At 42.7% G+C, this 27,958-nt stretch overlaps 1 protein-coding gene across 1 annotated transcript in view; it reads left to right on the forward strand.

Annotated features, from left to right (window-relative positions):
* Nucleotides 1-27,958, forward strand: part of pacrg (PARK2 co-regulated) — a 138,915-nt gene that overhangs the window by 3,065 nt on the left and 107,892 nt on the right. The window contains exons 2-3 of the mRNA XM_062440862.1: nucleotides 13,407-13,427; nucleotides 19,502-19,636. Coding sequence (XP_062296846.1) covers nucleotides 13,407-13,427; nucleotides 19,502-19,636 — 156 coding nt within the window. The remainder of the gene's footprint in view (nucleotides 1-13,406; nucleotides 13,428-19,501; nucleotides 19,637-27,958) is intronic.

Raw genomic sequence — 27,958 nt, forward strand, 5'->3', positions numbered from 1 at the left:
TGTAGGTAACGACAAGGCCATTTCTAGACTTGAAAGGGTATGGGGAGTTGAAGCATAGGCTTATTATGCTTTAAAGTATTTGTGGTCATAGAAATTGAATCAATAGCACATAGCCCCTGAAACTCTCCACCATTTTTTTTCTCTACTGATTCATTCCCCGAGCATTTAAAGACAGAAAAAAGATGCACTTTACATTCTGGTGGGAGGTCATCACCTTGTGTTTCAGACAGAGGGGGGGAAACTGTTATGTTATTTTCTGTGTCACAGGCTTATTTCAGCAAAAGGTGACAAAAAATAACGGGATCGGGGAGAAAGCGCAAACACCTGTGCAGTGTTGTGTGACACGAATGAATATGAATACACATACTGAACACACGCTGATCGTCGCAGCTGACACCAGATAAACCAGCTACTGAGGAAAGGAAGATTTTCTTGAGCTATTCAGTTGGAGTGGACAACACGGATAACATCTTCTATCTGTGTAACGGTGTGGGGATGCACGACTTTGGCTAATCCAGCAAACTGAATACCTGACAAATGAAGGTATTAATCAGATTGATGCAGAAATAATATGAAATTGTAATATTGCCACGAAGAAGTGCTGCTTACTGCCTGCAACATTGCCTACAATGATCCAATAGATCTTTTTCACAACTGAGATTTTGACATAGCAGTTTTTACTCTCTTCTGTTTAAGTGCCCTAATAAGAGATCTCATTGAGCCAGCATGCACAATACTGAGCCCTGAACCTAAGTAGAGTTTAATCAGTGTATTTAGTTTATTCTGGGGTTCCAACTTATTATTATTTTCACTATCAATTAATCTGTCGACCATTTTTTTGAATAATCAATTAATTATTTTTGTATAAATGTCAGAAGATGGCGATGATGGTAGAGCCCAAAGTGACGTAAGCAAATGTCTGGTTTTGTGTGAACAGTCCGCGATAATGTATGACACATTAAGAGCTTCAAATCCTCACATTTGTTTTAGCATTTTCCTAATAAACAAAAGACTGAATTGATTATCTGTCCATTATCAAAATAGTTTCCAACATATTTTCTGTTGATCAACTAATTGATAGATTTTCTAAATAATTGATTTCAATGACTAATCTTTGAGACTCTTAATTATTCCTGATAATCAGACTGAATTACCATTTTGTCAGTAGCAATTCACGAATTTGTCCGTTCCTTGTACAGCTGCGACGATCTCATTCACATTCACTGTGGCCCCGTTTCTGTGACTATTTTTCATGAATGTAGCTGTGTAGCTAGCATTAGCAGGAAGATAATATTAATAATACAATTATTTAGTATATTACCTTTACCAGAAATAAAAATTCACAAAGTGCTTCACAAGAATAATACTTTAAATGACCATAAATACACGCAAACATTAAAAACAAAGGCAATTAAAACATGAGATGACATCCTTATTCTTAATACCGACTACAAAGCTGTGATTGGTTAGGGTTAGGGTGGATTGGTTCTCCAGCTGCTGTCAATCAATCAGGCACAATCACAGTGAAGTGAAATGTAATCCTGTCAGTTCCTTCAATGTGTACATTAAAAAGTGTTTAAATAGCATCGAAATATTAATAAATACATGTATGACTGGAGGGAAAGCAACAAAAACAGGACTCTTCTTCTCTTCTTCAGGCCATCTTCTCATTTCTTATTTGATGTACGTTTAAAAGCAGATGCAACAACAGACAGGAATCTGTTTAAACACCTACCTAAAGGTGAAAACACTGGTTCAATATCTATCAGACACACTAGATAGAATTGATTATAGAGGATGTGGAATATGTTCCCCCGCGATCATCATCATGCCCCTGGATTGATTTACGTAGACTATAATTTGTCGGATGTTTGCAATAACACGGTGTCCTTTATAATATTTCTTCTTTTTTGTGTACTGCCGTCTGCGCTTTAACAAAGACTGTCTCGGTGATGACATTTTCAAGGTCTGAAGTGTCATGCGGGCCTTTCTCTCGGAAAATGCTCCTTTTATGAGAAGACATGAAAGAGAGGATGAAAGTTCAAAATGTCTGCACCCCCCCCCCCCCCCCCCCCCCTCTTCTATGTTCTACACTACATATACAACCCACACGCAACAACACAGACACGATCCTCTTTAAGACACCGTATTGCACAGTTCACCTGAGAGGGCAAATCGATACAAACTACACCTGATCCCAACCCCAACTTTTTGTGTGTGTGTGTGTGTGTGTGTGTGAGTGCGAGGGTCAGCAGATTGCCCGACCTGATAGACTGCTTTCATTACAAGCGCACCTCATTTACTGTTCGCTCGGCCCGTGGGATAAAAATTGAGCTGGAAGACAAACGCTGTGTCCCCAAGTCTGCCACAAACCCTCCATGCAAACAACCCGTCAACCCCTTTTTAGCCCACGATGCAGCATCCCCACCCCAGCTCACCCCTACTAACCTCCCCGGGGGGACAGATGGAGACTCCGTGCTAGCAAACATGACCTCCATATCTTATTCCTTTTCCTCTCCCCACTGCATCATCATTATACACCTGAGCAGATGTCTTGGCCTCCCGTGCTGTCTGTCTCCCTGTCTGTCTTCATCTCTCTCTCTCTCTCTCTCTCTCTCTCTCTCTCTCTCTCTCTCTCTCTCTCTCTCTCTCTCTCTCTCTTTCTCTCTCTCTCTCTCTCTCTCTCTCTCTCTCTCTCTCTCTATTCTTGTCATGCATTCATTCAGCCAGGTAGGTCCTTAAATACCTAAATATAAATATATTTTACACTGAGAAACAAAGGTGCTACTAGACTGTATGATAGATCCTCAACCCAGTCAATAGAATAATAACAACATTAATTGTATTGTATCAAAGTAATTTTGTCTTTACTCAATAGTTCAGAGCCGTGCTTTGATAAGGTTGCTTCAGAGATGCGTTGTCGGTTCTTTGCCTTTGATGCTCTAACCCCTGAGTGTCATCTTAATAAATTAAGCCATCTGAACAAATTAAACAAGTGACAGTTCAGAATTGATCCTTAATTAGTGCTTAAATTAGCTGCAAATTTAGGCGCAACCTGATTAAGTGTAATCGCACTATTAAATTGCAAAATGCACCTGCTTAAAATGCTGTCTTAAATTTAATTTGGTTTTGAATTAATCCAGATTTCAAAAGTTTGCTTATCGCCGTTGTGTATCGGTTAAAAGCTTGATTTAAAGCAATTTAATCTTTTCCTCCGTCCACTGAAACACGGCGGGGTGGAGAAATCTTAACAGAGCATGAGCACAACAAGGATGAAAAAAGGGGCCGTGTGTTTGAGATAAAAATAAGCCCATTGTCAGTTATATGGACAGCAGGCAGTTGTTGACCATGATTGAATCCTTGAAAGCTTTTATGGAGATGAATCTGTCTATTTATTATTTTCACTCACAGTCAAAATCATTCCTCCCCATCGCTCTAAACACATTTACCTGACACAGGAACTCATAATCTGCCCAGCATGATACATAAATTGGCAATGAAGCTGGCAGGGGTGTTTTTGTGTATGTGTATGTGTATGTGTATGTGTTTTTGTGTGTGTGTGTGTGTGTGTGTGTGCTTGTGTTTGTGTGTGTGAAGCATACCTATGCAAGTAAAGGTAAATTGAGCTTGGGTTTCCGCAGTTGGATACCATGCTGTGTAGATTCTCTCACCTGTCGACTTGCTTGCCCCATCTGGATGGCCTCACAGTGTAAACCACACTCACTCACTCACTCACACACACACACACACACACACACACACACACACACACACACACACACACACACACACACACACACACACACACACACACACACACACACACACACAAAAAACTATTTTTCTGTGTCCGTCTTTCCTTCCCTCTGCTCCTGCACGCTCATCTTATCAGCACCAGAAGCCCGTAGTCCATCCCAGTAAGCATCTGGGTTATTTGAGGAAGAATTGAGTCATGGTGAAACAGGTTAAATTGGCAATGGGCTCTGGGAGCCTGCTGGCGTTTTCATTACTATCGATCAACCATGGAGCCTAAAGGTCTTGAGCACTAAGCTGACTTGGAAATCATACAGTTTCTCCCATAACTTTTGACTTTGTTGACTTTGGCTGCCCTGCCGCTTACTTTTAAAAGCAGTGGGAAAAATAAGACAAAAAAAAAAGACCCAAAATAAAAGCACATTTTCAAGATTGTTTAAAGAGACTTTTTTTGTTAAATGTGGTTAATTAAGAGCGACTATAAAAGGGGAAGTGGAGCCTTTCCCGTAAAAAAAACCCGCCATGACTTGCTCTCCACTTCAACTCAATATGTTGGTGTTTCGGCACAGATTTTAAAAAATCCGCAACATTTCGACTAATAGATGATTTTGGCAGAACTTTACAAGAAGTTGTCTCTGTGCCTCGTGCTCCTCCTCGCCAGGTACCGATTGATAGATGGGGTTATAATTGTCATCTGAAGTGCGTGACTGGCAGAAATGTGCGTAACCTTTTCCGCAGTCGAGGAAAACACCATCTGGAAACTTGAGTCAGATATGGAGAAGTACTTCCACAGCCTTCCTCTCATGACCTTATAGGAGGTGCTCGGCTGATTATGTCTATTATGTTTGCTTTCCTCGGAGCTCGGTTGACAATTACACCGGCCTCCGTGTTTGTTATGGTCTCCTTCAAGCCCTCGTAGCTTGCATCCTAATTAGATGGCTTTTAATGGAGAATGTTTATTGCTCCTTGCAGAGGCTCTGTTTTCCACTCTAGAGTTAATTAGGCCCATGTCATGTGATAACCAATGCAGAGGACATCTAGGCCGATGCCTCCTCTACGAGCTGCGCCCTTCTTGAACCAAAATCAGGAATGTAGAGGCTGCGTCATCTGAATTACATGCTTGTTTTCACTTAGTCTCAGTCGTATTTGAAGCATAGATGAATATAAGGACACGCTTTAATGTGGCTATGTTAAACATGAGCACACAGATTCACACACACACACACACACACACACACACATACACATACACGTACATACACGATATGCATGTTATTTTGTCCATTAGACACCAAGTTCTTTGTACATGGTTAAAAATGACCATAAAATCAATTTGCTTAATATGTTGTCAGCCAATGTTTGTTTTATCCCACTTTATTGGCTTAGTGTCAGTGAAGACAGTGGAGTTATCACTCCATTTGGTTTTACATCTCCCTACTTTTAAACATTAAGCTTTTTATTTTCTTTAATGTTGTTGATATAAACCAGCAATCTCATCCAAATTGTTTTACAAAACGGTTTCACGGTACTATATTGCAACCTAACTAATTTTCTTATCCATTATATTTGGAAAATTACTGTAGTTTTATCATTTTGACAGTTTCACATTCTGAGAGACTTGCACATTTCTGTGTTTTATGTGTACAATTTAATACAAAAAGAAAGGTCCTTAAAATAGCCAGAGTGATAAAATAATCCTTGTGTCTTCATCTGCTTTTCTGCCTTGCTGTTGCTAAGATGGCAGAGTGCATGTAAATCTTGTAATTTTTAAGCAATATAATGAATAAGATTGAAACCAAATGAAAACATACAGTGTGTTAGATATAAACTGTGGCCTGAGAAACAGTTAATTAAAGCCCTTATTATGGCTTTCTATGTTTTTTTTTGGTAACCAATTAGACACACTGTTACCGTAACTACAAGCAAACATACAGACAAAATATGCTAAACATTTCATGAAACAGGATGAAACACTGAAATAACTAAATCATTATTTTGACTGCTACGAAGGCGGGTTATGTGAATTCTCCACAGCTTCAGTTTACCCTGTGCACTGTGTACCTCCATTATATCACTATTGCTTAGTTTCAATTTGTGACCACCTTTCATCCTTTTAGAGGCAATTTGTCAGTATTTTGTCATAATTGTCATACCTGTTCCTCTCGACATTGTAAACAATTTATAATTCAGGATTAAAGTGCTGATAGCCAGACCTGTTTTTATGACTGACAAATGCGGCTAATTTGCTGTCAAGCTCCTCTGAACCACCTTTTGTAACACTGTTTGTAATTGTGGTTAATTTACTTTGAAGTTAAAGTCAATCTTCATCAAACATTTACATTGTTTTGTGTACCGTGTTATTATCCACGTGTGCAATAAAATGTACTTTCCAAGCACAGACTCACACACTCTTACTTTGTCCGTGGTCATAATAGAAATCAGCTAAAGTGAAATCTAAATGAGGCTCTGCTTTAAGTGTATTAAACTGACAGGACATTAGCTTTCCATTCATCCTCCATCATTATCAGCCATCAGACCGACTTGTCCTTGCTAGAGGAGAATGGGCCCACCTGAGTCTAATCAGCCAGTGTTAAGCATGCGTTATACACTTTACTACATAGTCATTAGAGATGGAAAGAGTACTGAAATATTCTACTCAAGTAAAAGTACCACTACTTTGATGAAATTTTACTTAAGTACAAGTAAAAGTACTGGTCTAAAAATGTACTCAAGTTAAAGTAAAAAGTAGCTTGTTTAAAATTTACTCAGAGTAAAAGTTACTTGGGGGGGGGGGGGGGGGGGGGGGGTGTCACTTGTGTTGTGCAAAAAGGACAAGGTGATAGCCCATAAATCTCTAACTAGTTGTTTTAATTAAAGGTAAAGGTAAACCTTTACAAATGAAAGTGCAATGACAAAATAAAATATGCCGTCACACAACATTTAAAACATTTATGGAGGAATAATGTGTCATTTTATTGCAGACCATCCCATAACACATTTTCAACCAACACTACCACTGACCACAACCATCCTTTTCATCACCAACAGTCATACTGCAAATCTGTACCATTCCCTAAATGACCCAAAGAAGACCAAACTCTAAGTATCCCTGTAAAAAAAGGCTGTGCCCCTGTGCACCATTCGCTCAAGTCTCTCATGTCCGATGCGGTCTTGTGCACATGAACGCATCATGCTCACTGGTTGCCTGTACCTACAGAGTGAGACAGATGACAGCAGCACAATTAATGGACATTTCTTCTAGTGTGCGTCCATAAATATATGAGTTTGTTATGTTCTGTTAGCTAGCTGCCAGGTTGTCATAGGCTGCAATACTTCATGAATGTTAAGTTATTGTATCATGCTATTTAACGCTTCTGTACGATCCCCTGCTTTTTAAAAAACATTTCGACCAACATTTTTTTTAATCAGTAACGGATGTGATTTAAAATGTAGCGAAGTACAATACTTCAAACAAAACATACTTAAGTAAAAGTAAAATTACAGATTTTTAAAACTACTTTAAAAAGTACAACTACACAAACAAATTCAATTACAGTAACGTGAGTAAATGTAAATCGTTACTTTCCACCTCTGATAGTCATACAGCAGAATGTGGCAGCTCACACACTGCCTACATCACCATAATTGGAACCAGTAGCAAATCGATGTATCTGACATACGCGGTTTTTCCAATCCAATAATGCCAAATGGTGGCCTTTGTTTTGCTAGCCCCCCCACTTTCAAAATCTTTCAAAATCACTGTCAGTGCAATAACATTGGCCTGACCTTTGACATTTTTGCTGACCAACACAGACACCAAAATGCGCTGCAAGTATGTAATCCCTCAAGGTCATAGACAAAAGTCCCACCATGTATTAGTGATACATTGCAGTTGCATCCTTGTAATAAATGTTTTTAAAAAAACACACAAAAATGTTCCTTATTATGGGAGAATTATTTCCGCATAGAGGATGGATTGGATCGGAGGGCAGAGCTACAGTGAACCAGTGGCGCCCCGTTTTCAAATGCACAGCAGCCGACTTCATAGATGGTGCTTCAGGGCTGCGGTATTCTTCACCTGGTGCCAGGAAAGTAAACCTGTGAACCCCTCGAGATTTGAGGCAGTGTGTGTGCATTTACTTCCAAATTCCAGCGAGGATTGCTCTGCTATTTAGCTCATGTCTCGCATCCAGCTGAGTCAAAGCGCTCCCTGTTGAAGGTACGCTGGAGGCAACCGCTTGTCTGCAGCAAACCTGGAGAAGGCAGGGGAAAGAGAAGGGCTGGAAGGCAAAAGTACTCCGATACTGTCAGAAATGATCCACATCACGGCCCGGCAACCCTTTGCTTCAGCCACCTCTGCTCATTACCCTCGCCGTCCGGAAACACCGAGCAAATTCTACTAACGAGTGTTTGATCAACACGGCGTGCTGTGGCAGGAGGAGACAGGCAACCTGTTCATGACTCATTCCCACTCTACCTCTCTCTCTCTCTTTTCTACTTTTTTTCCCCTGTCTTCTTTTTTCTCCATCTCCCTCCCACTCCCTTAAGACAGAGGAGAACAAAAGGAGAGACAGAAGAAAAGCAATATAACCCCTTGGCCCTTATCTGCGGAGCACACCAGAGCATGTCTGGCCTCAGACACAGCTTTGCCTGTCCTTTGAAGGCCCTCGTCTCCCTTTGATTTCGGCCAAATGGTTCAGCACAGTGACAGATGCTCAACTTTCCATCTGTCACTCTGACACCCATCTCTTTAGTGCTGTTGAATCTAACCGACTTTGTTTGGACTGCCTGTCTGGCTGTCTCAGTAACATTGTGTATGGCGTTTAATTAGTCTCAAAACCTGGCGTGTGCACACAGAACAGTATCCGTGAGAGGAAAACCCTCCTTGTGAGGAAGCATCTCCGCTCTGTGCGCACACAGGAAAGTATCTGCCAGCAGGAAACTATCCTTGCGAGAGACCATTTCTGCTCAGTGTGCTGAAACATGGTCCATGTGGTCCAATATGATGAGCGTGTGGTCGACCCTGCCCACATTTTCACTACTGCTCAACACTTGCTCGCTTGTCAAGTTGACTTTTGTGACTCTTTTTTTGAGTTCACTCCTTTGGCTTGAATACTGACCATGACCTCTCATTGGCTGTTTGGTTTGATTACTGACAAAGATAGCCTGAAAGAATAAAGAGGAACATTAATAATGATATTTAGCGGCTGATGCTCTTTTTTTTAACCACTTACACTTATAAAAAAAAACTGTTAAACTTCTTAGAATAAGCTTTAACGCTCTTAAATTCCATTTTCAGATTTATGAAAGCTTGATTTTGCTTATGAAAAGAGAAAAAAGGGGGCAATTTCACTGATATTCTTGACATCTCCATTCTTCTCTGCTCTCTACCATCCAGATCACATTAGACAGATTAGAACATTTACTCTATAAAGATTATTTTGTGATTGTATTTCAAAAGGTAAAAATTGGTTTTCCACCATCGTCTTGAAGTGAGAAAGAGGAGCTCTTCATGGCCATAACCAACCAAATGGAGAGACATGGGATTGTGATGTGAATTTCTACCCTTAAGATCAGTGAATTGTATTTTCACAAAGAGAATAAAAGTTTAACAATTCTGAAACTGTGTCTTAATGACTCTCTGGAGCCTCTTTGGTAATCTAGTGGATGCTGATGTGTGAGTGCTAAAGTAAACAAATGTGACAAAGACCTTTTTAGATGAGATAGAAAAAACAAATTCCCAACCACTTTTTTTTTTTTTTTAAGGTTGTCTGTGCTGTCTTGGCTGAGTTTTCACATTTACAATTTTCGACATTTAGTTGACGCTCTGATACTGAGCGATTTAATGAGGAGTGTAAGGGTCATCATCACATTACCTTGACAACATTCCTCTGAGATGGGCCACGAAAAGACATACAAATTCAAGCAAGGAGAGTCGTAGAAGGCATTTTTTTTATGAGAGGAAATTAGAGTGAGGGGAGGGGGGGATATTGGAGAGCGAATATGATTCAGCGGAGAGAGGATGACGCAACACACCTCTTAAGTACATGAATGTTCATTTTATGATAGAAGAGATGAAGATAGATGAAAGGGATTTCTGCTGCTCAGACTGAACTTGGGAACTCATATTTAACTCTTGCCTAAATAAACAGCGCTGCACTCTTTTTAATCATTGCTTTGGCCTGTTTGAGATATGTCGCATCAACAGAAAGTTCTATATCATTTGGCTTTGACAACTGGGACGCTGCCTGGCTGCTATTGTAGCTCACTCCTGATTGACTAGCGCCCTTTCAACGCAGCCTTGATTTATGCTTGTCATCAGAGGGGTGCGATAGAGGAGGTGGCACAGAAAGACTATTACTAATAGCCCAGACACCTGTTTCACTGTCAGAGTGTCGGCAACCTGCAATGCAGAGCAGGAGTTGAAGAAAGGGGAGGGGTGATTGGATAGATGGATGGATAGATGAGTGGATCGAAGGAGCGGGCGGATTGATATTACTGAAGTAGATGACTCTGCATATGTATCCTGCTCTCAGAGCAAATCAGCTCAAAAGATAAGGGTTGCTGGCACAAAGTGCTTTGGGCATGTCTTTGCTTAAACTTCTTTCTGTTTGTTTGTCTGTGTGTTGTGTGTGTGTGTGTGTGTGTGTGTGTGTGTGGTGTGTGTGTGTGTGTGTGTGTGTGTGTGTGTGTGTTGTGTGTGTGTGTGTGTGCGCCTCCCTGTAGCCCTGCTGAAAGTGTCACCCCTCTGTCTGAGAGCTGCAGCAGCAAGCACAGTGTGGAGATTTTAAGCGTCGGAGAACTTGCCTGTTTTCAAGGCATCCAGTGAGCGAAAGTGTTTTTTTCCCCTTTTCTTTTCTCTTCTTTTCTTTTCTTTTCTTTTCTTTTCTTTTCTTTTCTTTTCTTTTCTTTTCTTTTCTTTTCTTTTCTTTTCTTCTTCTTTGTCTCCTGGGTTAATCTGAAATATGGACTATTATTCAGAGCATTATCCTTGCAGGAGGTCTCAGTAACAGACCTCTGCTCCATATATAACACTCACTGCTGCCTGTAACAACCTCTGCTGGGAGCTCCTCTCCACTCTTAAGCTGTGGTAGTAAACAAGTTTTGGATTAAGAGGCATTTTAATGTCACATTCAAATAAGTAAAAGAAACAGAGCGAGCAGATAGAGAGAATACGTGTGTGTTAGTGTGTCTGACTGAGGGCTGTGTATCCTGGGTATCTACTAGCAGAGCAGGATGTAGCCTTCAGTGTGCTTTCCCCCCTTTTTAATTTATGTAAAGGTCACATTTCAGACCATGCCGGGCTTTGGTCTCTCCATGGTGTCTCTGTAAGCAAACCCCCAGCATCATTTTTTAACAGACAGCATTACAGGCAGCAAGACTGATTTCCTAGAATTGAAAGTCACACTAGTTGTGCGATAAGACTAAGGGCCTGGGGTTCATTTTGCAATACATACTAATCACCTAGATAATGTTCTTCACTGTTAAACAATATTCCCATATCAGAGGTAGAACCTGTATCTCTTAGCCATGTGCAGTCTGCTTATCTCCCCATGTCTCCCTCCACTCCTCTGGGATCTGTCAGTGTCGGGCTACCTGTGACACGTGAATGTGTGTTTGTGTGTGTGTGTGTGTGCTGTGTGTGTGTGGTGTGGCAGGCGGCGGGCCATCAGATTGACCTGGTCTCCCCTGTCTCATCTCCGGGGTTGTCTGTGGCTCTGTGGCGAAATTGATGGCCCCCTGCTGCTCCGCGTGTGTCCTCCTCCTCTTCCTTCCCCCTGTGGGTCGGCTGCTGCCAAATCAAACCCCCCACAACTTCACCTGCCCGCCTGCCTTGTTGCGTATCTGCTCATCATTTCCATCGCCTGCTTCCGGCCTAGTCTTCCCACCTCAGGATATCCCCGTGTGGCTGTTTTATTTCTATGACCTGCTTGCTTATCTGCTTAGCCACCTCTTTTATTGCCTGCAAAAAAAAAACTCAGCGTTCAACTTTTTTTGGAATGAGTCATGCAGCTATTCTGAGCCGCGGCCAGCACTAAATTTAAAAAAACTTGTTGTTACTGACTTCGGGAACATTAATATTCTATGGGTTGGTTGTTTTTTAGTTGGCTATAAATTAAATGCAGTTATGAGGGTGTTTATTGACGAGAAGCCACTTATTTGCTGAATAAAATCCGGGGGACAGTTAAATTCTTCATTCTCAGCAGCAGAAGTGGCAAATGCAGCAGATCAGGGATGTAGTTTTCCTTGTGTGTCTCATTAATTTCATGGCCCGGCGTAGCGCTTTAATACCTTCAGGTGTCGTCATTGGGGGCTGTAAAGACAAAGCATTGGATCAGTGCTTTCCCCGCTCTCTAACAGCCAGGATTACAGTGTCTGCTTTGTTCTTTTTGACCACACAGACACACACACACACAGACACACACACACGCACACGCACACACACACACACACACACACACACAAAACCAAATCCACATATATACTTTAAGCCCCCCCCCCATCTGCTGAAGAGGGAAAGTTTCTCGGTGCTCAGTTAAAATCAAAGTTGAAAGGTGTGTAACGTCTAGTTCTTGAGTTTGTTCATTCTTAAATTCGTATTTACTGATTTATTTTGTAATCACCTTTTGTGTCTCTTTTCAGATCTTCACTTCCTTCCCTTGTGTGTGTGATTACCTGCCCCGTCCCGATTATTGTCACCTGTGATGAATTATCCCACACCTTCCCTTGTGTATTTAGTCTGTGTCTCTGCCAGTTCGACTCGTCTGTTCCTGTCCCAGCCTAGTCCTCCTGCCTTTTGTTTCATACACCGTACCTGCTTTCATTAAACTCCTTGGATTTTGAACTGTGAGTTTGAGTCTTGCTTTTGAGTCCATTTGCATTGTCAGTCATTACAGGGTGGGCCTGTGACCAGGATTTGTGACATCACAACTAGTCTGGAGGCTAATCGTGGTCCACTATACAACTTATACAAGTGTGATGTGGAAACTTGAACACTGAGAACAGGCTTTTCAGTGAAGGAGGAAACATCCTTTGTATCCAGCTGTTAAACATTTGAAATGAACAATATTTTAATATTCATCGATTCTGGCTTTTTTTTTTATGCGCAATAAGGAATAGGTGCAATTTTATCATTTTTAATGTGGAAATTCTACTTTTCCCCCCTGAGGATAATAAATTAATATAGGGCATTGTTTACAGGACTTTACAAAACAATAGCTGTTTTCTGAAATATTACATAAAAAAAATAGATTATTATTATTCCATGCAGACTTTAAAAAAGTCAGTAAACTAAGAGCTCAGCACAACATTGGTCTGGAAAGCCAGCATTTTGATACACAGTGACAGTTATGTATGACATACATGTAAAATACTGTATATCTCAGCAGTTAAATGCATATACCCTACCACCTTTGTAGATAAAAAAATAAATATTACCCCCAAATCAAAATTCCAAAAGCTCAGATGGCCAGGTTGCAATTACAATGTTATAAGCAAGATACAGAGGAAGAGGCCAAGGGTAGTCAAGGACAATGTTTGAAAGGGCTTGAAGCCACTGTAAAATTAGAGAAGTGGAGATATGGAGTTTTGGCAGACAATTCTTATTTTATATTGAAATTAGTTTCATTAGTCTAACAGATTATTATAATGAGACTACATTAAAAAATTGTATGGTATTAGCACGTCCTGCTCATGTGTGGTTTGCTGTGTATTCATGTTGGTTTACATTGTGTCGAAGAGTGTGCGTGTATTTTTGAAAATTTAACCTCATGTGGTTTTCCATTCACTTCACTTGTAGTAAGAACTAATGTATTCTGCCTTTACCATGCAGGCTGATTCACTCTGTGCCATCGTCTCGACTGTGGTTTGGTGATACGAATCAGCCAATAGGGCTCTATAAGCACAAGGCTGCCCTGCTGCCTAGCTGATAAGTGGGCCACACAGAGAAGATGGAAAATACTTGGGGCATTCTCACACGCTCTCTCTCTCACTCTGTCTCTGTCTCTCTCTCTCTCTCTCTCTCTCTCTCTCTCTCTCGCTTGTTCTGTCTCGCTCAGACTGAGCCTCTATCACTTAAACTCCTCCTTTTCACACTCCTACCTCAAATTCTTTTCTTTCAAATCCCGTTTATGTCTCCCTGTGTCTGCGCTGTTCTTTTAAGTGATGGGGTTAAACTAGAGGAGACAGAAAACAGTGGGGCACTCTTCAGTGCTTGAAGCTTCTTTTTGAAGTTCCTCTTTAAAGTTATCCCTCTTGTGCACAGTTCAATAGTAGGTGGCTGTCACCTGTTTCATCCCCCCGTGTCTTTGTAGTGACACGAGGTGTGTAGTATTGCCTTTGCCGAGCTGTGTCGTCATTTTTCATTACAAACATCCCTGCCCTTGTGTTTGTGTGCGATACAGTTGATGCAAAAGCGTCTGACACGGTGACAGTTGTAAAGCGCACCTATGGTCCTGTGAGCTGTGAACAAAAGACTCTGTTACCTTTCATCAGTCTGTGGTATTCCTGTCCAGTGAGAGCTTTTTACTCATTTGTTCTCATCCGACCTTGTCTCTCACAACAGGGATAATTTCTGCACGTAATGAAAATCACTCGCAGACTGATTGCACTTCTTGCTGTTTGGTCATGAGAAATTAATGGATTGCTGCACAAATATTGCATATTTATTCTACTGAAAGAAATCAGCCTCCCACCGGTCCGTGTTTTGCCTCGCAGAGGAAAATCTCCCGTCGAATGATTGTTTGTACATGACCATATAGCTGAGACTCCCGAACACGCTAAATACTTCCATTTGTTTTTTTCTGTTTCTTGTTTCATTGAAATGCAGTCGGAGGATAAAGCACACGTCTTGAGCCCAGACTGTATCCCTGGTGGCTGGTGGGCAGGCGGCCGGCTAGTCTATGGAGGAAAATGCCCTGTAAATAAAGAGAGCTAATTTCGTTGCCTGTGGCAGCGAAGTGCGAGCTGACCTTATCAGGAAAGCCTCGGCCTGTCTATTCCATCCTCTGTGACTCACCTACCCTGCGTCTCCCTCAGGAAAGGCGGCCTTCTGTGTGGAGCTAGATTTCAATAACCTCTCAACCGAGAACAGCAGTGAAATGCAGGGAGAGAGAGAGAGAGAGAGAGAGAGAGAGAGAGAGAGAGAAAGAGAAAGAGAGAGAGAGAGAGAGAGCGAGGGAGCAGGCGCCTACCCCCCTTTGCTGCCTCAGTAAACAGGTGATGCAGTGCACCCCTGTGCAGTGGCACCCTTGCTCCCCGACAAATGCAATGCAACAAAATGCATTTTCACCCCGGTAGACACGAGGCGGGAGGGCGACAGGATAGATGGATAGAAATGAAGAGGGAGATTAACGACGGGCTCATTTGAGGAAGTGCAGTAGTGATGGCGATGCAGGGATGACAATGAATTGACAGCCCTTCGCCAGGCATCTATCAGAGGCATTCAGAGGCGTTTTGGGGTGATGGTATAGAGAGATGAGCGAGGGAGAGAGAGAGGGGGAGAGAGAGAGCTGGAGCTGGAGGCCCAGGCACAGTGATGGATCACCTACATGCTGCAGCAGCCCCGCCACGCTGAACTCACCCTCAGAATTGATGAGCCACACCTCTTGTCTCCCTGTCTCTCTCTTCCCCTCATATCCACTATTCCTTCATCACCCTCCCCCCATTCTCCATCTCCATTTCTCCTTTTTCCTCACCCTTTGTCTCTTGATTTTCTCTCTTACCGTTTCTTCTCATCGTCCTCAAGTCCCTGTATCTTGCTGTGCCTTTCTGGCCTATGACTCACCTCCCTTTCTCTTCATTTCTCTACCTCGGTTTCTTTCCCCCTCACACCTTTTTGAATACCACACCCTGGCTGTGTGTCAACATCAGGCAGGAGAGCCATAGGGCCATACTAATAAGGTTAGAGGGAGCATCTCTGTTTCTCAGGATGACACCTTTATAAATGACAGGAGCATGAGGCCCTGCCGGCGTTCAATCACCTCTGCAGGGGCTCGCCCATGGGGGAGCTCAGCATGTGAAGTGTGGTGCTGTGCGTGCATGTGTTTGTGTGTGTGTGTGTGTGTGTGTGTGTGTGTGTGTGTGTGTGTGTGTGTGTTTTTGCACACGAGTGCATGTTTTTGTGTTATTGCCTCTGTGGGCCTTGCAGCAGCAGCCAGGTTTACGGTGGAGCTAGTTGGAGTGGACAACAGCATTAGGGAGGAAACAGATCTGGAGGCAGAGTAAAGGCGAAAGAGAGAAATGACAGCCTGGAGCTCATCTGACCAGTACTGCCTTGTTATGACTCCCTGATGTGTGCACCAGGAGCACACAAAACAGACTCTTCCTCCCTTTATTGCCTTACACCACCTCTATCTCTGTTTTGTAGTCTGTCGCCTCACAGGCTCGCTTTATGGCTTCCACTGAGGGGCCGGGATGTTATCTACTCATATAGGTCTGCGTTATAGGCTCTTTTTTTTCACTATCTCTGTTTGTGTTTATGCCTATGTTTTAGAGCTGGGATGAACACAGTATTCTGCTCTGCATGGTGCTGTTTTTTTTTTTTTTCAATGCCCATTTCAATAACAACACAGCCACCGTTTGTGGCCACACACACACACACACCAAAGGAGCCGTAACAGAATAAACAGCAGTCATTGTTGACGTCAGCACAGCCAGTTTAAATCAAGTTAACATAGATCCATGCTCATCCATACAAGCATGAACTTAGGGACATTGTTGCTCATAACACTGTGTGCCTCTTATCTGAAATGCGTCTCATCACATGTCCGTAAGTTCGCCCGGCTTCTTAGAATATAAGTTATAAGGAGTAAGGTGGTTTTTGTGAATCTGACATAAAATAAACTAGGTTAGTGGCTCTTTGGGACTCTTGTCTTGGTGTGCAGGTGCTTTAGACCCGAATGTCATCAATGGTGGAACAGGAGCAGGCGGATCGCTGAAATCGTATCAGGAAGCTGGCAGGCGATAATCTCCCCACAATGCTATTCCTATTACAGTTCTCCTTAAGCTGCCCGGAACAGCAGCCTACATCAATAGCTGAGGAAAAGGCACAGACACAGCGGAATATGCTGCTGTGCATGCATGTGTAGGCAACCTCTTGGCTGTTTGTGTCTTTTATGCCACAGATGATGATTGGAGAGAAAGCAGGGAAATGGCCACGAAGCTTGCGAGACCTCAGCCATAAACGCAGGCCGTGGAATCGACTGCAGCGTCATCATTCCTGACCATAAAAGCTGCTCAGCCAGTCAATGCAGTCTGGGTTCATTCTCTCTCCTCACTGCCCAGTCTGAGCTATTTTTAGCTTCCCTGTGCAGCGTGGCTCAACCGCCGTCGTAGCTACCTGGATATGAGGGCTTTGTCGCTCCTGCAGGCTGGAGCAGCAATGATCTTGCGAGCTTTGCAGCTTCCATTTTCACAGTCGGGGCTGCAAAACAACTCCTGCAGTGAAAGGAGTTAACAGAGACATGCAAAGAAAAGATGGAAGATGGACAGATGATGGAGATGTATGTTGCACAGCGTTCCCAGTATTCATATTAAATAATGTTTTGACTCATTGTTAGACCTTGCAATGTGTAAATGAAACCACAAAAGGCATTATTGCATTATTGTATTAACTTTGAGCCTGATGTTGACAAGACAAACCATATTCTAATGGGGCAAGCTGACACTTAACTATTTAGTGTAATTGCTGAGTTAAAATAATTCAAGTGTTTACTGATTAACTGATTAAACCCTAATATAAGGAAAACTGAGCAATCTGGGTGGCACTGTTTACAGGGTCACAAAACAATAGCTGTTTTTGTGACTGTATTAAACACACATTAAACTAAACACATCACCATAAAATACACACAAAATATAAGAAGGGAATTAAAAGATGACGGCAGGCGTACTTGTTGTGATGGAATGCTGTTTGGCTAGTACAGGCGATACTGAAAAAGTGCTTTTTCTAGTGTTTACATGCATTGTTAGACACAGACATTTTGTTTGGGTAGTCTTTCTCCTGCAGGTATGCCAACCTAGGCCTATTAATTCAGCATAATATTATTCAGTATTCCCTGGCATGGTAAACAAATGCTCCAAACGGATTCATTTGAAATGACTGCGCTGCAATCCCACGGTGCATTAGGGCTGTTTAAATGCAGTGAGTGCTTGGAGACACTTACTCAGGGTCCCTCGTAATAGTTTCTCCTCTCTTCTAGTTTCTCTTGAGCCTGACTGTGCTGGCACCAGCTACAGCACGTCACACGTGTAAGTTAAACTTTGATCCATGTTTCATCATCCCTCTGTGGCAGTCTCATTGAGCTACATTTGCAGTTCTGGGCCTCTTTTTTTATTTGTATTTTGCTTTTGAATTATGCAACAAACAGGCAACACAAGTGAATGATGTAACCCTAAAAAAACGAAAGTACCACTGGGTAGCATCGTGGTAATAGAGTCAAACCTTTTTAAAATATCTTAAGTTGCACACCAATCTTAGGCGGTCCTGCCAAAGATAGCACATCCCTGTCCCACACTCTGCTCTGCTCTGTGGGCTGCTGTGGCAAAATTCAGTTTCTCAATGGGTGGTAATCTGAGGATTAATGACAGCAACACATCTGCCAGTCATGTGGCGGTACGACACAGATGGCGGGGGATGCACACAAGGGACACAGACGGGGAGAAGATTGACTCCAACATTCTGTCATTCGTCCACTACAACATGCTGTTGCAAAGCTGTAATGTTTTCAATCATATAAATCCTAATTCCTCAAGTGTATGAGGAGCCCCCACTTGACTTGAAAAATCTCATCACTGGGTATTTTGGGGTAATAGAACCAATCACAGTGTTTGTTTACAGTAACTTCCAGGTAGGAAATCTCTGTGTCACGTACAGTGATAGTGTACACAAGTGTACTGATTTCACATATCTCCACAGTTCAAATCAACCGCCAGTTGTCCACCTGGAAGTGACTGGTTGTTAATGCGACATCAGAGTGTCTAGAATTGAGTCTATTGGTCCTGTCAAGGCTCCTAATATATGTGACATCTTTTAACAGCTTGTCATCTTTCAAGAAGTTAGCATTTTTATAAAATTGAAAAGTAACACCACTTTGTTTTTGTCCCATAGAAGACAGTATTAAAATGACACATTAAATCTCTAATCCTAAAATCTTCCTCGCTCTGTCTTTTCTAGTCCATTTTCTACTCCAGTTTCTTGCATTAACTTACATCTGTTGTATGGGCACCACCGCCATTGCCACCACCACCAAAGGTCCCCACTACAATAGCAGCAGACACTGTGGCTGATGTGATAGGAGTCCCATTGGCTTCAGTGGCACAGTAATAGCACATATCCAATATGGAGGCAGAGACAAGATGATCCTAACAATGCCTCTGGCAGTGCCTCTGGCTACAGTGCAAATACACACACACACACATACACACACACACACACACACACACACACACACACACACACACACACACACACACACACACACACACACACACACACACACACACACACACACACACACACTATCTGTGTTTTGCCTTTCTTAGAGGAGCAGAGGAGCCGGCACATGTGTCTCCCCGAATTACTTGTAAGAAAAAGCAGTGGGAGTGATTCTATTCTTGTAGGAGAAAACAGTCAATTCTAATTTCATAAAACAACACTGTCACTTGCTGTGTACGTCTCATTCTGTTTATTTCTCTATTCCACTCTTTTTTCGCCTCATTCCCATTTCTCTCCCTTGTGTCTGACCAGGTGGTGGGCCCCCCGGCTGCAGGGGCTTTTAGGGAGCGCCCTTCCAAACCAACCACCTTTCGCAAATTCTATGAGCGTGGCGAGTTCCCGATGGCACTGGAGCATGACACCAAAGGGAACCGCATTGCATGGAAGGTAGGCGTGCTGTACTCTGGTAAGGACTGACTAACGCTTATGATTTTCACACGATATTGACAAAAAAAGCTTGGGTGCTAAACTCGCCATTTAGAAGTGTCAGATTAAAGGTGTGCAAAGAAAAAAAAATAAACCCACCAAATTTCTGATGGGGAAACAAGCAGGAATTCTTCATTTACAATTTACACAGCAGTCCTTGTACACAGTCTGCTGTTTGAATCTGAAGACTGCTACCCAAACACCATTTATCGTAATTATTTATCAAGTCGACTGATGGTGATGATGACAGATTCTGACATGCTCACAGGTCCAGTGTGGACCGTCATCCTGTAGGAGGCGGTGTAGATTAGCTCACTTGAGGGCCCCACCTGTCTCACAGCACCAATCACAGAATCCATCAATCACAAACTCTATAGGAACCCATGGCAGTCGGGGCAAATCACACGGCGTAACTGCATATGTATTTGTGTGTGTTCTGCCCGTGTGTGTGTGTGTGTGTGTGTGTGTGTTTGTTTGTGTGTGTGTGTGTGTGTGCGTGCCTCAAAGTGCAAGCCTCCACAGAGCCATTACTTTCCTGAATAGCACAGTGTGTGTGGGATGGATGCATTCTTCTAATCACCATGTTACTTTATTTCAGCTCCCACTATGCTGCCAGCTATTCCATAACTTTGCAACTGCCGCACAGCAACCACTCTTAATGACATTCATTCGTAGTAAGCAACGATAAATGAATCAAACAAATGATGCCCTTTTCCTCCCTTTTTACTGACTTCAAAGAGAGAAGTGAGGGTGGGTAAGTGAGTGAGCTTTTTTTGCTAGTTAGCTGTCTGTCTTCAGGTGAAAACACTGTAAAAAGCATCTCCCTTTGTATGAATTATTTATGTAAAATGTTAAAATGATCTTTGCATTTGCGAAAAATAATGGATTTCTTTTGTTCTCTACCCATGAAAAAGCACTCAGCAAATGGGATGTGGTGTATGAAATTGTTGCTGTCATACCCAATGCGGCTGTTATGCTTATTGATTTAATACTTATACATATGCTAGTCATTTTTAAAATCCTCCTCAAAAGACAAGTTTACTGCTCAGGCCCACTGTGGCTCTTTGGGTTTGCACTTTGACTGTGAACAAGTGTCTGTGGGGTGTTTTTAAGCTGTGTTTGTTTTAGCGGAGGAGATGTATTTTTCTAATTTAATTAGCTTTTCCTTGTAATTACTGTTTATCAGCCCTCTGTTAGTTTAAAGCAGCCCAGGTAGAGATGGTCGACACTCGCTGTGTGGGTATATACTGTATGTGGGTACAGTGTAACAGAAAGTGTAACCATGATTGGAGAGAGTGGAGAGGGGCTGCTGCGTGTTTGCACTGAGCCGCCCTCGGGGCACAGGTTCAAGACGGCAGATCAGGATCAATCCCAGTCTGCGAGCTCAAGCCCCTAGCAAATAAAAAGTCTGGGGAAAGTAAGAAAGAGAGACTCTTTCAGAAAGAAAAATAAATGCTTTGTTGATTTAGTTTGTGGACTGAGAACTCAAGCATACAGAGTGTGTGTGCATGTTTCAGTCTGTCTGCATTGATGGGTACGTGTGTTCAGGTCAGGAGTTCAGTTTTCCTTCCTACAAATGTGCTGTTTTAACATGTTTGCCAAACAGCCAATGCAACTCACTCCCTAAATTGACCATAATGTTGAGAAATAGGTTGCAAATTTAGCCGAAAGAGTCTGTTCAATCAATAAAAGCATCTCCTCTGTACGGGTGTAGCTCCTTTCTCCCTCTTTCCACTTATATGGTCGTTCCCCCTCCGAGCAGCAGGGAGCAGCAGCATGTTTTTCTGAGCACTTAATGAATCATCTGCTGTGTGTCATTAACATTTCTCCACTTACATTGTAGTAGCTCAGCACCGCTGTAGGCAGTTGGGTGAGTGAATACTCTGGATGAAAATAAGTTTCATCATAGTGTACTATGTGCAGAAATATTTTTAATTTATTTAACATTTTTTGTCTTGGGTTTGGGCCATATTTTAGGCCGATAAAATAACGATTGAATTACTTTGTAGTGGGTGCAGTTGAAATCCAGAAGTAAGTTGTTTACTCTTTTAAGAAAGGGTCTTTTTCCGTCCTTAATACATTGGACATGCGTGATATACTTATTTGTAGTTATTTGTCACAAAGTCAAGATTAAATATTTTCTGAGCACTAAGCAAAAAATCATTGCCTCATCGACTTCTTCTGGTTTAAAGTTTAAAGTTTCATGTCTGGACTGGCATCACTATTGGATGTGGTCAGAACTGTGCATCTGTAGCCACCGAGAGTGCTTATAGTACTGAACACAGTGTGCCAATGTGGTAATGTTGCCACAGATACCAGATTTAAAATCTCTGTATACTGTGAACTACCGAGAGATTTACCTGGTGGTGATTAACTTCATCAGCATTGTGTGAACTCAACTGGCCATGGCTTGAATGTAACAGTTCATTTAAAGTCCTGCACTCCAGAAACAAAGCAAAATGGGCTGTCCACTGGAATCCTCTTTATTGTCACTGTATCAAAAGCAACCTCGACATTCAGTTATCTCTAAGTTTTACATTGACTCACTAACTCCTGAAAAGTATCTGAGTCTCATTTGCTTGCTAAATGGTCTCTTCAAGAGCCTCTCAATAAATACAACTGTGTCATTTCACACTGGGCAGACAGTGCAGAATTGGCCTGTTTGAGCTGGCCTGTTTGAGCAGTCTTGCATATATTTTTTGCATATAACTGCAAAGTGGTGTGTTGATTCTCAGCAGGATCAGCAAATACCAAGACTTTCATTTCACAGGGAGTACTTTAAATCAATGTTAATACAGGAAATATTGAATAATGGAGTTTCAACAAAGTATATGATTAATTGTGAAAACACAAAACATCAATTTCTAATTATCTATGGAGTGATCGCACTACATGCAGTTTCATGGTTTTTACGTATCTTGTGTTTGGATACATTGTATTTGTGGAAGTGTCTTATATTTGTTTTGATATAGATGGCAATAAGTAGAGCTGGAGACCAGTGTTATTGCATGAATATTTCCCTATTGATAGAAGCAATGTTGCCTTTTCTTAATAAAACAGATGTAAAGTGAGCCCCACCTGTTATTGGCAAGTCTGAAATGTTTTTTCAGCATAAAGGAACATGGTCTACTCAGTGATTAAAGTATGTACCAGCCCGAGTCATGTGGTCCACTCCGTAAACATATAGCATTTATTGAACACAAAAGATACTGTAGAAGAAGAAGAAGGAAAATGTGTGAGGTCTAAATGAAAAAGAATTATGAACCCAAGGACATGCCACTTTGTGTATTTGTGCATACGAGAGGCCGTGTGTGTGTGTGCGCGTGTGTCCGACCCTATATGTACAGGGGAAATACAAGTCAACTAAGTGTCAAGGGCAAGCTGAAAAAGGGAAGGTTGTATCTGAAAGGTAATTTGGCTCTCCAGAGGTAAAAGCCTCAGCTGTAATGGCGCGCTCAGGTAAAAGCTTTACACGTGTGGGGAACATGTGCGGCAGATAGATAAGAGAGAGACGAGCAACTTCCTATCCCTGTCTATGTGTGTTTGTGTGCTTGTGTGTTTGTCTACTTGTGAGTATATATATATGTGTGTGCGTGCATGTGCGCGTGTACATTTGCGCATGTGTATATTTGCGTGTGTATTTGGCCCCCGCCATAAAGTAGAAGCCAAAGGCCTGAAACAGCATTGTAATCTACTACGATCCCCAGTGCCAAAAAGAGAGATAGGGAGGAGAGAGAAAGACAGAGGTGTGGGAGAGAAAAAGAGAGAGAAAGAGAGAGAGAGGCAGATAGAGAGAGAGAGACAGCTCCACAGGGACTCAGCAATCAGGAGACATGGCAGCCGCTTGGCTCTCAGTTATAATGGATGAGTTGAGGTCTTCCTGCGTTCCCTATGGGGCTAGGTTCGACTCTCCCCTCTCCACCCTCTGCTGTGCTCTGCAGGCTTGCAGCCAAACATCACGGTAAACGTATGCAAGCATGCACGCTCACCTCACATGTACTATACACCTCCTAAACAGCCTTGTTTATTTCATTTCATTGATCGTCTATCTGGTTTATCTTGTCCCTTGATCTCCTGTTCAGCTCTGTGTCTCCTGTACGCTCCAGGTTGTTGTTTTGTCCTCTTTATAAATCCTGCCTGTCTGTTTCTGCAGGCTTCCTCCCCTCCATGTCGCCCACCGCCCCCGCCTTCTCCTGGCTCATGTACTTTATCTATTCCCCTTTGTCCTTTTACAGGGTCTGTCTGGGGGCAGAAGGAAAAAGCCATTTTATAAAAATATCAATGCAAACCTGATTTCTGCACACCCTCCGCCACCACATCAGCCTCAGTCGGCAGAAGGGGCGCAGAGATGAGGGGGGACAATCAATTAATCTGATCAAGCGCTTTAGGAAATGGAGAGCGTAAGCGCTCCTAGGGGACGGATATCCATCTCCTTGGGATGATTGAATTACGCACAGAGTGAGAGCTGGGGAAGAGGGAGGGCTGGAGAAATGAGGTGGTTAGGGTGACCGAGGATGAGGGAGCATGTGCTTGAGAAACGCAGAGGGAGTGTGTGCTTGATATGAGAGAGTGAAAGATAGAGAGAAAGAGAATGAAATGAGCAAGAGCGAAAGAGTGGGGTGAAAGAGAGATGAGGTCATTGCAGAAACAGCAATGGAGAGGAGCCTTATTTCTCTCCCTCCCTCCTTTCCCCACGTCTAACCATTTACATTTTTATGTGTCATACCTTATGGTTGATAACCCCTTCTTTAGACAGCTATATCACATGACATGGGCACATCATTTTGCTTTGGTGTCAATTCACAGCTGAGTGCTGCTCTGGCCAAATTTGTCATTTATTTAACAGTAAATTGTCATACAGTACACAATATGGAAAAGCCGTATAGAAGATTTAAAGCCTGTAGTCTCATATCTCTGTGAATATGTAATAATATCATAGGCCCAACTGTATAACTGACATTTTCTTACTGTAACATATAATTATCTTATGAATTAGAACTTCTACTCCAACCAATAAAAAGTAGACATGCCTTTGGTAAGTGAGCTCCCCCATTGTTTTGAAAGCTGCACAATATGGTGCAACATACTGCTTCAAAATACACTGCTTTCGAATGCCATACTTGTGCAGAAAATGACCTTCTCTTCTGCTTCTGTTGAATGTATACCATACCTTCTCCTCTACTCCATGTGAATGATTTCTTATCTGCTGTGAGCACTAGAGCTTTGTCGGGGAACCCTTGAATAGACAGAATAAAATGGGGTTAACCATGCGTTTTCTCCAGCACCCTGGCTGAAAGCTGGATTCTCTGGGGGGATAGTTCTGTGTCATAAGGAAAAAGATGAAATACAATAAGAGGAGAGAATATGAACAAGCCCCCCTGGGCTTTCTCTGAGAGGAGAGAGAAGAGAGAAGGGGGGAGTTTAGATTAGAGAAGTGGAAAAAACACCAGGCATTTTCACTGAAAAGGAAGGAGGAGGTGAAGGGAAAAGGCCTCCAACAAGTAACACTGGCTAACTATCAAGGCCTGTATGGGCTGCCTCCCTGGAGGGAGAGAATTGCTGAATGACTGCTGGGAAGAAGCCCGATGAGCTGCGCTGCTGCCACGCTGCTGATGTAACTGCAAAAATGGAAGGACTGTTGGAACGAAGGCATCCAGCAGAGAAAGCTTGTCTGTGGATCTTGAACTGCTACGCTGCCTGCCGCCCTCGGCCATTATTCATAGCAGACGAATGCCACATGAAGTTGATGATGGTTGTTTTGCCTGTGGGTCTTCCACTCTCGCTGTGGTATGAGACAATAGCAAAAAATAGATTTCTGACAAAATGGAGATATCACTGGGGAAGCTTTTATTTCAAAAGATGACATACAAAGTGAATGAGAATAAAAGCATTTAATTCTAACGTCTGTCCGTATGGAGCAAAGTGACCCAACTCTTATTAAGGGGCTTCTGTGTTGTGATGTGTGGACCGCTGTGCATTCTTCCACCCTGAGCCGCCCCCTTTCAGTCCTGCTGTTAACTTCCTCCTCTGATCCCCAAGCTCACATTATCCCTCTGGACAACCTGTTGATCTCAATTGTCCACCCCAGCCTCTCACACCTCCAACCCCAGCTGCAGCCCCACACAGCTGGCCCCCCTGTGCAGATGGCGACTAAAACACACGCACACTTGTAAGGGGGACACAGGGCCATCTCCTTGTAGGCAGATGGGAAAGGCCGTGGATAGCTGGGGGTAAAGAAGGGAGAGCAACTTGATAGATGACATCACGGTGAAAAGAGGGAAGGAGATTGTGGAAGGGGCAGGGTGGCTACCAAATTAGACAGAGACAGAGGACGGACAGAGAGGGACATGGCTCGTCTGCCAAGGCTACAAATCATGTCCCCGAATGCAGCACCAGTGCTGTCACCCCTCCCTCCCACAAAATAAGCCAGAGATCTATTGATTGGCACTCGTATTTGCTAGCGGGCTCCAGCTCAAAATGGAGCCTTTAATTAACTTAATGGACCGGCTGCAGCTGTGTGTGAGCCAGTGAGAGAGGAATAGAAGAAGATAGACAGAGTGAGAGACGGTGTGAGAGCCAGCATAAAGAATAAGTGGGGTTAACTGCAGACCCCTCCGACTATCAGTCAGGATGGACAGAACAGACACAAGGCAGGAGAAGGAGGTGAGAGAGGGGACTGTCTTCTGTCCTCAGTTTTTTTCTATCCTCTGCACTGAATCCTGTATTCACTATCATTTATTTTTTTCACTGATATGTTTTTAATGAGGCAAACATGCGATTCGGGTTTGCTGTGAGTGCATTCAGCCTGCAAAATCGCAATCAAATCAACCACAAGCACTGGTTTAAATGTGTTCGCCCAATCAGAGCCATTCATGTCATGCACTCATACTGTAGTCACCCCCAAAATGCTAAGTCCCTGCCAGGCAGACCTCTGTCTCTGTACACTGCCGCCTGCACTTTCCCTCCTACCTCTGCACCATTCTCATTCCTGTCCACTCATCCATTCTGTCAAAGGTTAATTGGTTTGGAAATGATTCGATTCATTCTGGACGTTAATGCTGTTATCATGCTTTTGTTCAGAAAAAAAAGAGAGAAAGAAAAACTACCCCCCACATGCACTTAAGCCTAATTTAAAATAAAGGGGAAAACGAAAAAAAGGAAAAAAAATCCAATTTAATCTTTTTTTTTTTCTTACTCTGGCTCAGGCTTGTCCCCACAAGTCTTTTCCTTTAAATGATGGCAGAATTTCATTACCTTGAAAGCTTTTCTGCCCCCTCCCTCTGCTCCACTCCCACTCTCCAATACTTTGAATGGATCAGGACTAATGTCTTTCTTGTAACCTCAAGGTCGGAATATTTGGATCGGTGGAAGCGCTCAAGGGTCCCTGTGATTAATGCACTGTACAAAGTACCTTGGAATAATGCGGTTGCTGATGGCTGCATGGAGTGATCAGTTGTGCACCCACCCACCCATCCACACACACACACACACACACACACACACACACACACACACACACACACACACACACACACACACACACACACACACACACACACACACACACACACACAAATAGGCAGGCACACAATTACATCAGCTGGAGGTAGATGTAGGTAGAGGTGCCCCTGTCAGTGCCCTTGGTGTGGATCATGGAAGGGATTCATATTCAAAAAGGGTTACCCAAAGGCCGTCCCTCAATCCCCCCTAACGGTCCCACACTGTACTCTCCTCCCCAAGGACCTTTATGGTTTTGTCCTCACTATGTTACATCTTTACTTACACTGGCTTTATTGGACACAACCGGGCTATCATTTCCCTTAGAGCTGCTTATAGAATGACATATTAACATCGGAGCACACCGTCCTCTGTGGAATTCCTGTATTTAAGGAAAAGAAGTCCAAATGCATGTCAGCACTTATCAACACTAATTTCTTTTTTCATTTACCTATTAGTATGCCATGTCAGAGAATTAATTAGATTACCTCTAAATGTCAGAGAGATCATTTTCCGCACTCTGGTATCTACAATAACACAGCCACTGCCTGATTACTACTGGGGTCTTGATGTTTTTTTGCTGACACAGCTGCGATGTCTGATAAAAATGTGATTTTCTCTGTTTCTTTGGCCACCTTGCAGAGGTCCCCACTGTGGCTGCTGTGTATGCTGTCCACACCCCATTGATCAGAGACACAGAAGCCTCTGTATTGAAGTTGTTTGCAGAGTTGCAGATGCTATCTCCACCTTTGTTAATTATTTACATTCGGTTCCACAAATCTGATC

This window comes from Scomber scombrus, chromosome 19, assembly GCF_963691925.1.
Source record: "Scomber scombrus chromosome 19, fScoSco1.1, whole genome shotgun sequence".
NCBI lineage: Eukaryota > Metazoa > Chordata > Actinopteri > Scombriformes > Scombridae > Scomber > Scomber scombrus.